At 22.7% G+C, this 12387-nt stretch overlaps 1 protein-coding gene across 1 annotated transcript; it reads left to right on the forward strand.

The window, feature by feature from the left end:
- The first annotated feature begins 10014 nt into the window (after positions 1–10014).
- LOC107965763 (odorant receptor 30a-like) lies at positions 10015–11268 on the forward strand. Its single transcript, XM_026444637.1, has 3 exons — positions 10015–10297; positions 10877–11009; positions 11074–11268. Exons 1-3 carry the CDS (start codon positions 10218–10220, stop codon positions 11125–11127), a joined length of 267 nt encoding a protein of 88 aa, XP_026300422.1. The 5' UTR covers positions 10015–10217; the 3' UTR covers positions 11128–11268.
- Positions 11269–12387: the final 1119 nt, after the last annotated feature.

The following is a 12387-nucleotide window of genomic DNA, read 5'->3' on the forward strand; positions in this document are numbered from 1 at the left end:
GTCAATTTCTCATCGAAGCAAATTGACTCAAATTCACAGACCTGGTGGACTTGGTAGATATTCAAAATGCATAATATACAATTATATCTTATTTTTTTCTGGCCTTTGATTATTCAAGTTTCTATTTATTCAGATTATTTTTTCTCCTATCTATAAACTATATATAATCTCAATTTTTTGTATTTTATTCTCCTGTCAGCATCTAAGATAAATTAATACTCGATACAAATATATAATATATCAAAGCTTTACTATCACATTATATGTAAAAAAAAAGAAAATATAAATAACACTTAATAAAATAATATATTCTGTTAAATAATTCGATGAATTATTAAATTATTAATTATTAAATTAAAATATTAAAATTTATAAATATTTTATATATATATTGAAGTGTTATTAATTCTCAATACTTTTTAATCATTAATAAAAAAGTTAGGATTAATTAAATATTATATATTCATTTATTAATAAATATATTTGAATTTAATATCAGTATTAATGTTTAGTGCAGAAATCTTAAGAATATAATAAAATTGTTGTAAAAACTTGTAAGATTATCGATCACTTTTTTTCGATTCAATGAAAAATGATCAATGAAATTATATAGAATTATTATGCGACAAAAGTCAAGACCTCTGCATATCCGCTTTATCACAAAGAAATATTGATTTTCATTCTCTTTTGCTCTTTTAATGATACATTTATTCTCTTTTAGGAAATCAATATGTTCCTTATATTGATAATGCTCGTTTTCAAAGAATTTTAATCTTTTTAATTTTTTTATATTTTGAATTAATTGAATTATTGCAAAACATTATTGCAATTCTATTTCTATTCAAATTTAATTAAATGATGCTTAAAATTTCTTAAATCTCAAATTCGATCATACACCGATATTTATCTGATATTTTATTATTTTAATAATTTTATTTTAATATAAATAATCAATATAAAATCCGACCAATATAAAATATAAATATTTTATAAAACACTTTCTATAGATATTGAGTGCAAATATTATAAAATTCAATTTATGGTAACAACTTTTATATATTATAATTAAATTCATGCGTAAAAAAATTCAATCTCATAATTAAAGCAATATAATTATATACACAGACAAAAGATGAATTAATTATTATTAATTAGGCATATTTGTGAATATATTTATATATTATATATTACAATTATATGTATATGTTTAATATTTTTTTCTCTTAATCAAACTTTTATTCTAAAAGAAAATATAATCATTTCAAAACATGAGAAAAATATAATTATGTTATACTTCATATTTTCAGTTATCGTCTCAACTGTCAAAAAATCAATGAAACTAAAAAAAAGTTTGTATTTATATGTTATTGATTTCATACAAATTTTGAATTTCCTCATTATTTATCTGCATACTGGCTCATTCTGTATTTAAAATTTTTTTTAATATATTTTTAATAAATTTATTATATTTAATAAATTTATTATTGATAAATACTTAAGAAAATAGCACATATAAGAAAAATTTATCGTTAGTAAATTGCAACAAAATGTATTAATGCTTTGATTATTTTGCAATTTTATAGATATAAGTTGTTTAAAATGAAAGATAGTTGAAGGACTATTAAATTTCTAATTAATTGTAACTATAACTAGATCTTTTGAGAGAAAAATTGAAATAAAACTTTCATTAAAATTATTTGAAATCATGATTAATCCTTTGTAATTATATCTTTCTTATCGAATAATTGTACATTAAAATTCATTGTTAGTATCTTCGTGATCAATCCCATAAATCCATCCAAGTTGATTTAGTACGTGGTGTAGCAAGTAAGATTTTTCTAATAAATAAGTCGACGAACCATTTTAACTTGGAAAACTTCACTAAACTTGATTTATTGTACATATATTACTAATTCGATTTTTATAAAATTTTATAAATTAGTGAGATTCTAATTGTATTTAACCATTATAATATGTAAATATTTTTCTATACTAAATATTTCTAAGATATTTAAAGATGATTTCACGAGAATCTATTAATTTCAATTATTTATACGTTCTAACGACTACGTTCCATTAAGTCAAAATTATCAGAACTAAACTATCTCTTCCCTTTCAATTCTCTTTCTAAGAATCAAGAGTGGGGTTCGAGAGGGTGGAGTCACCCTCGAGAAATAACCAATCCGAAGTCACTTCCCTCCAATGCGCTTACGTGCGAGATGTTGTCTGGAAAGGGAATGTATGGGATCAATTATCGGTAGACTGTTGCCTAGCGACAAGTTTTCCCCTCTTGAGCGTTTGAAATTATCAGGATCCACAATTCTTTGGGCAATGATCTTATAATGACATGATGTTGGTTTATTATTATAATTAAAAAACTTTTCAATTTTCCAAGTGTTAATTTCTAAACTAATAAATTACAAAAATCCTATCTATCATTTGCAATATAAAACCATTCACTATTTGTCCTATCATTCGTAAAACCTAATCGCTCTCAAGTTGTTTCTCGAGTTTCTTAATTGATAATTTTATCTTTATCGATTAAATCTTTGAATCAAACTTGCAAAATCTATTATTAAAATTCATTTTGTCAATGTAAACTTCGAATTGGAACGAGTTAAAATTGAAACTTCAAAAAATTAAAGATGATTCGAGATTCCTCGAGCTTTTTAACTGATGCGTTTATAATATTAAAATAATGATTTATATTAAAATAAAACGATGCTTTCTGTCTCTTTTTTCTCAATATATTCATTTTCTGAACATGTTTTAAAAAAATGTATTTCGATATGATTGATATCGAATAGCAATTATGCAAATGTAAGATCATATCTTATATATTTGTGAATTAGGCGTCATTTTATTAAATATATTCTTACATATTATATTATTATTATTATTAATATATTATTTACATAACGTGCAATTCATATTGATAATAATAAAAAAATTACTGTAATTATCTCAGTAGCAGCTAGTAACATCTAATTTTTTTTTATTTTAAAGCTAAGGCTTCACTCTTATAATGATACAAGAAAGAACACTGAATTCTGTTAAACTCTTTATTAAAATCAAGATTGAAAATAAAAAATATTAAATAATGTATAATTCCAAAAATATGAATAATATCAAAATGAAATTTGGTACAAATATGTATCTTAGTACACTTACTTCGATCAAAAATTAATGAGATTAAAAAAATAACAAGATTGTAAATAATAATTATATTTTCAACAATTTGGAGATTAAGTGTTTTAAAGTGTAGCCATATAACTATGTTAATAATCAAAAAATATGAAAAAAATCATACTATAGAGATCAAATATTCAATTAATTATCTGTATAAAAATTTTTTCATTTTGAGAGTATTTATGAAAAGCAACTTTTTTCCGCTTTTGAGAGGTAAATATTTCATTCGTATCTTGTATTGCGCAATTATAATATAACCCATTATTGTGAAAAAATATATCTTACAAATTACAAATTCAATCGAATTTTAAGATTATTCTGCGCACAAATATCTATCAATCTTCCATCCATTGTTAACATTATCATGATCTAGGAATATTAAATTTTTAGCAACTGTTTCAGAAAATAGGTATTTGGTGTGATTTAAATGATATAATTATACATACCTTGAGAAATGAAAAAACTTTTTCCCGAAAAACATTAAGCGAATAGATCTCTTTATTGCTAATCAACTAAAACAACGATTGTTCCTAAAGAATTAATTAAACAATATCCACTCATCCTGGCTGCTTCTGATGAGTCGAATATTTATTTTTATTCATTAAACATGAACGATAAGTTTCGAAAATTAATTAACAAGATTTAAGGCCAGTTTAACAAAATTTAAAAATTTCTGCTATGCGCATATAGAAAAATCACTTCAACTGATTCCCTTTTCTAGGAATTCTATTCAGGAATTGAATTATGATATTAATTGATAAATTCGTATAGAATCACTCAGAGCACTATTAATGAGAAAGCACAAACATCAACATGTTTCGTGAAAACCATGTACTTCGAAATTATATGTAAGATTCTGCTTACAATGAACGTCGTCGATATCAAATTCGTCAACGAGATTCACAAACGAATTCTCAGCAATATTCGTGGCATCAGCTTCTGCTCTGTTTATCTCTAATTCCACTGCCGAGTTTTCATAACAAGTTTGAAGAATGGATCTTCTTCCGCGACAGTGAGTCAACGATGAATGAAAAACAAGATAAAGATTGAGTTACCTAAAATTTGCATTCAAGGGAAAGATTGTTCGTTTTTTTCAGATGAAAAATATTATCTATCTCCATCGACAATTTAGCGAACGTTTATTAATAAATAATATAGATAGATTTTACTAACAATATCCAGTCCTTGAAATCAGTTAGAGGAATCAGAACATTTTCTTAATATCTGCTGAGAGAAAGAAAATTAAAACACAGAAAAACTCAAAGTTCTTATAATCTTATAATTGGCATCTTTCAAATAATATATATGCAGGGCATATAAAGGAAAGATCTATCTTGTTAATTACGATGGATTTTATGATAGATGAAGGCTGATCAAAATTACAAAACGAATCATTCCTTTAGAGATAACACGAATTTTCGATCTTCTTCTTGCGAAATTGCAATTCAAACTCCTTGACAATTTCGTAGGACGAATACTTATAAGAAAATTAAATTTATTCGTTATTATTCCCTGTTTTGTGTATGGATAATAGAAATATGATGAGAGTTGGATAGATTTTCTATGCCTATGAGCTTCTTATTCTTACTATAAGGCTTCGTCTATTATTCTCCTCAAGATTCTCTTCAAGACGATTGACTATCCGCGTTTGGAGTTGTATGATGATTTATAGAATTCATTTGGAAGACATTTTTCGTCAGTCATATATAATCAACATAATCAAAAATATAGATCTTGCAAGATGAATGGCATTGTTCTGATTATATATTGAAATAATGACCTGTTAATGCGAAATAAACGCTGCTGATAAGTGAGGATTTGCTTGAGAATAATTTGTTCGTCACTGTTGCTTGTTCAATTCGTTCTCGTCGTGTATTCCTGATTGGATTGATTTTTGTCTTTTTTGGGAAATTAATCAAGGTATATGTTTGATATCCTTTCCTTCCATGTCAAGCATTCTTGATAAAACGAGATCTCAAAATCATTTTTTGGATAAGAAACCGATTAAAAAGACATTCATAAATCAATCTTCAGAAACTCCATTTATAACATGTTTGCAGATATTGATTGTAAAAAGGGAGCATCTCTTGGAGCATCTATCTGATTTTTAAAAATATTTAAAAAAACTTTCATTCAAATAATAATACTCGTGTTACGTTTTATAAAATTATTCTTCATAGAAATATATATTTTATATGTAGATATTATAAAATTTTATTTAATAACAACTTTTATACGTTGCAATTAAGTCTTTCGTAATTTTTGAAAAAATTCAATCTCATTAAAATTAAAATAATCTTATTGTATAATTATATATGTAAAGAAAAGATGAATTAATTATTATAATATTATAATCATGTTTATGAATATATTTATATATATATATATATAATTGTATAATTGTATAATAATATATATATATTACAATTGTGAATATATTACATATATTACTATATTATATATATTATTACTTTTATATTTTTTTCTTAAATTTTTATTTAAAAAAAAAAAAAAGTATAAAAAGAAAAACAAAATCATTTCATCACACAAAGAAAATACGATACTTTACAATATATTTTCAATTTCACAATTGTCAAATCTTGACAATTCAGAAAATCGACAATGAAAAAAAAGTTTATATTATCCAATAAATTTTCAATTCTTCATTATTTATACTGATTCATTTTAATTTTAAAATTGTTTTTAATAAATTTATTATTGATGAGTAGCAAAGAAAATTTAAAAAAATTTACTTACTTATTATTTCCTTTTTTCGAATTTTCATTACTGAGGAAAATTCAAATAATTAATATGATTTCAACATCGGAATAATTATCAACGGAATATTACCTTTTATCATTTTTTTTTATTATTTTTTATTATATTACATTATATTACAAAATAAATAAATACTCAATTAAAAATCATTCAAAAAAAATATTCCAGAAGTCACAGATCAGGAATTATATTATAGATTAATACTTTCGACTATGAAAACGATAGAGAATAGGAGAAAAAAACTTAAAAAATATAGGAATAGACTCAAAGTCAAATATTTGAAAAATAATTTGAAAGAAACTTTAAATAATAGATTCAAAATCCCAAACCTTTTTTTCAGATTATTCTTTCAGATTTTTTTAAGTATCTATTTGTTCATGAGCATACATTCGATAAAACTTTGTATATCGAACGCATATTTCACATCAAATTAAACACATCATCGAGCTCAAAATATATAATTTATTTAATTATATTATTAATATCAATAAAATACAAATAATTTATGCAATTAATATGATTTATGAATTTCTTCTATCATTTTCATATACGAATTATATAACTCTACCTTTTTATACAACTATATTATCTTATCACTCTATCCTGTCATTGCCTGTATGATTGATAGTAAAGCAATTTTAGAAAAATGCAGTTTAACATAATTGTCCATCATTCTATAATGGACAAAAAAAATAATTTTGTATGAAAAATAATAGTGTTAAGCAGATTTTTCCATAGATATTAAATTCTTAGATCGTTTATTCCTCTAGTTATATAGCTTTGCTTACATAATGTAATAATATACTCGTTGATAGCATATACTCCAGTAGATTTTTAATATAATATAAAAAGTTTTAAGCATTCATTTCGCTAATTTTAAGCAAAAAACATTGGCAAATAGACAATAGTTTTAGATCAATTAGCATCCATTCCATTAATTTCTGTAATTTTTCTCAGCATTCTTAATAGATAATGCACAATGTCTTGGATCTTGGAAAATTTAAAAATCTCCATTTCGTTAGTTTCTTTGCTCATAGTTTATGTTTCAGTAATTCCTCATAATTAATCTGTGACTATATCACTGAATGGATGAATATCACTGGTTTATAAAAATTGTATTCTTCCCTCTGAAAAAAAAATACAATTATAAGAATGAATGAATGAAATACGATGATTATTTAAATTCAAATTTTTGTAAAATAAATTTTCGTAAGATTAGAAATAACCATTAGTCTTTTCTAGTATTCGAACTAATAATAAGAAGAATAAAAGCAAAATTATTTTAAAGCTATGAAAAAAAATACGTACGATTTTTATGATTTCTTACAGGTTATTCAACGACTTATCTAAAAAATGGGATTAAATATTTTAAAAATTGCATACTGATCGATTGATTGTTCTGCGTATTTAAAAACATTTGAAGAATTATAGAATTAAATTAGATTGAATGTTGGTAATTAAAGGAAAATATCTGCAATCTTAAGAGGATAACAATCTCAATCAAAGTTTTTTGCAATTAAAGAAATTGACAATAAAGATAAAAATATAAAGAATAAAGATGTAAATATAACAAGATTAATATATATTTTTTCCACCAATCGCAGTGCAAATTAAATCGTAAATTATAAATTGCTATGTATATTAATGATATAAGTAACAAAACATAATTTATTAAACAAATTTTATAAAATACACATTTTAAATACACAGTATAAAATAAAAGGATTATATAAAGGATATATAATAAAATAATTATTAAAAATCAATAATATTAGTAATATTATTAAATATAAATATAAATTACATACCTCAGCATAATTCATATGACTGATTCAAAAAATTTTACTACTGAACATGATATTTATATAATGTTTCATTTATAAAAATATTCATAAAAATTCCATGATTGATATAAATTTCAATATTAAATATTACATATATTCTGTTTTTAAATAAATTCGAATTTATACGCAAAATTTAATTATACAAAAAGTTATCAAATTCATAAAATACAAAAAGACACAAAATATCGGGAATATAACACTCATTTATAATGTATATTTCAATGAATGAAGAAAATTTTTATATAAGATCTATTTTTTTTTTAATTACATTTATAAAAATATGATTTCACATAAACATTCACAGCCTAATTTTAAGTTTGGATCCTGATGTTTCGAAAAGAATATTTACAATGTTTTATCATACTCGAGAAAAAATGGAAAGAAGAAGTATAACAGAATAACAATTTCTAATAAGAAAAAATATATCTTTTCTTTTCAAGCAACTATCAAATACTGACTGATTTCTCCAAACTTGCACGTGCGTTATTACAAAATTGAAGGAAAAAAAAAAATAAAAAATAACTGAATTTGATTGATAGCTCTATACATGCATGAGAATATATTTTTCCTTAAAATCCTATATAGATCTGCAAGAAAATTGCAGAAGGAAAATTGCTATTCAAATAATCAAATAAATATTTCCTTTTGGAAAATCGTAATAATTCATGCGTATCGATCGCGTATTTCTTCTTGCATGTACGAGTTATAACGCACATCAATTATTAATGTTTTTTTTTTATTCTCTCTCTATATTTATCTTTTTCCAGAGAAATGCAAGAGTTCGTGAGAGAGTTGAAAAATCATGAAAGTACAATCATAAGTATTACGACCATCGAAAAGAATGGATTTCAATGGTGACGAGTATTATAAAATTATAAGAATTAGCTATAGTATATTTGGTTTATCCTCGTATAGATACACTCGATTAAAGATACTTCATATTGCTATCATATATTTAATATTCTCGATCGCTATATATATAATAGTATGAAGCGATTTTTCGATTTCTTATTAAAATATATTTATTATATTTCATTTTATCATTTTTGTGCCTATATTATTAATTTTTTTTAATTAGAGTTCGCTCCCACTTATACGAATATTTGTATTCAGCATGAAATATTAATACATGATTTGCAACAATTAATTGTGACAATTATAAGTTTCCTATCATATACTCTTTTGCTTGTCCAATGTGTAGACGTAAGTCTTGAATATCTTGGAGTTATCCTCTAAATATTTTTTTTCTTTTTTTCTTTCTTTCCGTTTTTTTTTTTTTTTTTTAATAATTCTTATATCGTAAAGTTCAAGGATTGGTTAAAGAAAGTAAAATTTAATTGGAATGAATTACGGGAGAAAGAAGAGTTTAGAATACTTAAATCAAACATTCTGATTGGAAAACGTATTACATTTATTTATTTTGGTAAGAAGAGAATTCAACTTAAGTCATTATGAACGTAATATTTGAATTTTTAAATATTTCAGTTGCCGTTTCTATAATTTTTCTTCTTATTTTCCTAATAATATATTTTGAAGTTCACGTTACTCATATCGCGATATCTCTTAACAAGTCTCAATCAACTTTTATTCTATTCACTACATGTCATTTCCTCGAATTGTATAAAAATAATTATTTCGGTATTATTCTTTTAAACTGCTATTACGTTTTTATTTTCTCAGTTTTTTTAAACCGTGATATTCTTTTTATAAATACTGTTGTGCATATATGTGGATTATATAAAATTGCTAGGTAAGTAAATTTATTTGTCAAATTTATCATACAAGAAATTTAAATATAGTTGAATTTTGTTACTTTTTAGATATCAATTAAAAGAAGCCATCTCTGGAGAACATAATATTATTCATGAAAAAATAAGGGAATCAATGAAAACATATAATTTCATAATAAAGTTAATATCTTCTTCATTTTGCAATATATAAAATATTATACAAATATATAATATTTATTATACATTTTTCTATATATAGAAAAATATTATGTCTTGGAAAAAAAATTATAAATATTTATTAATGTATTAGCATTTAACATTTAACATTTAATTTAATAAAAGATATCAATTTTTATTATTTTTTTATATAAGATCTTGACTGAGTTTTAACATATGATGTTATATGTATGTTATTTTAATGAATTTCTATTAATTGAATTTCTATTAATTGAATTCATAGGTGGATTAAATACGTGAACGATAAATTATTATACAATTATCTAGTAAGCTTTGCATTATCCATATTTACTTTTGCAGCTTTAATCTTTAATGTAAATAAAATTAATATCATTAAAGTTTAAGTAACCAAATACTGATACTAATACATTGCTTTTAGGTTTTCAATCGACACTTTCACTTTAATTACATTTATGTTATAAAATTTTACGTAATTATAATGTTTTCGTGTTTCATTTTTCTCCTCTACTACGTGTCCCAATGTGTTGTCGACGAAACGTTCAAGTTTTTTGATACTCCGTAAGTACGTAAAATAATACTTTATTTTCCAAATTAACATCCTCCGTGTCGTTGCTTATCATGCTTCATATAAAAATATGTTAATCTTGTATTCAACTTATACATATCGATAATATACAAAATTAACAATAAGTATACAATTTTAAATTTATTGATATTTTCAAATTATCACATTAGATATTACTAGTCCAGGTATGTAGCATCCTTTCAGAAATCGGCACAAATAACAAAAATTCGACACTGATAGTTTTAATTCCTTCGAAATCTTAAATCTGTTGGAAAATCAATAAAACCATCAATCTATTGTGTGATCAATCTTTATTGATTTACTCTATTTTAAATTTCGGGATCTCAGTCAATTTTTCGCGAAATTACTCCATTATTTAGAATTTCGAAAGTTTAAAAATATATTCTATTCGTCATCAGATTTAATTATTCATATCTCATCAGAATAAGATAACGTTTTGAGCAAAAAATTATTTCTTACTAAAATTTTTCTACAGTAAAAAAATTGTATTAAAAACATATTTTTATATTATTTCATTTATATATTTTAACATTAATCTCATTTTCTTCTAGGTACAATGGGAATTGGTATGATTTACCGTTATCCATACAAAAATTATTACTTTTTATCATACAAGGAAGAAAAAAACCGGTGTTATTGTCAATTTGTGGAATATTCGTGCCTACGTACGAAATGTTACTTACGGTAAGAAGTCTATTTTTAATAAAAATTATAATTATTTAAATAACAAGAGGATAATGTTTTATAGCAATGCAAATTGACATGGTCTTGCTTCATAATGCTGTACTCTATTCAAAAGTAATAATGTTAATTATTCATAACATAACATTATACATAAGTATAATGTTAATGTTAATTATTTCATAAGATCGATATATCAATTTTGTTTTCACTTCATTTACAATTCAATGATTTCTTATTCCAATATGAAATTATTGCAAAAGAAATAATAGTCAAAATTCAATATCTATAGTTTATATCCATTAATATTATATTTTTATTTCTTTTGTTGCATATTTTTATTTATCAATTTCTCTGAAAATTATTTTTATAATAATATTTTAAGAAACACTTTTTCTAATATAGTATATAAATTGGCAAATATACAGATTGATCATCATATAACCATTCACATATGGATTTAAATAAAATTTGTACAAAAATTTATGTATTTTATGGATTTGAATAAAATATAATGCCAATATTTTTGAATTTATTATAACTTATTCATAAATTTTTGTTAAATAAAGAATTACATAATGTATATATCGTATGTTACGCTACAATTCTAAAGTAATTAGTTATTCATTTAACAATTCAATTTAAGTATTAAGCTCTCATCAATATGTATGTAAATCAAGATACTTGTGGAATATTTATAATTACATTTTGATATATCTGAAAACAATAGTACAAATAATCGAGATTTAAGAAGAAAAAAGGATTTTGAAGGTATTATATGATATAAATATCGATGTAAATATGCCATAAGATCGATAAAATGAATATACATAATGATCGATAAAATGAGCAACTTGCAAAAGAATAATAAGTGCAAAATGTTAGATTGAAATAATGTTGATTTTGAGAACAAAGGTATATTTATATATATATATATATGTATGTATTTTTTAACTATAATGCTAAAATGCTGTTATTGTTCATGAATGATTCTAAATTCTTTGAATTCAAAAATAAAAAATTTTCTTTGTAGTAGTTCATTGAAGAATTTTTTAAGAATTTAAAAAGTTGAGAAAAAATTTTTTCTCAACTATTTAACGATCAGAAATAAATTGTTTTAAAATTTATCTTGCTTCTATTAATAATTTCTATATTAAATATATGTTTGATAAATTATATTTGAAGTTTATAATATTAAAAAAATAATTTTCTCTGTATTTTTTGCATTTCTAGATAATTAATAATTAATTAAAAATACTAATTAAATAGAATTAATTAGAAAACGATAAATACTCAAATTTCTTCCAACTCAATGTAATTATTTTGTATAATATTATTATCATTTTTTTGTTTCATGCTTATTTATTTAAATAGTTTTAAA

The sequence above is a fragment of the Apis mellifera genome, linkage group LG13 (genome assembly GCF_003254395.2).
Source record: "Apis mellifera strain DH4 linkage group LG13, Amel_HAv3.1, whole genome shotgun sequence".
In the NCBI taxonomy this organism is placed as follows: Eukaryota; Metazoa; Arthropoda; class Insecta; order Hymenoptera; family Apidae; genus Apis; species Apis mellifera.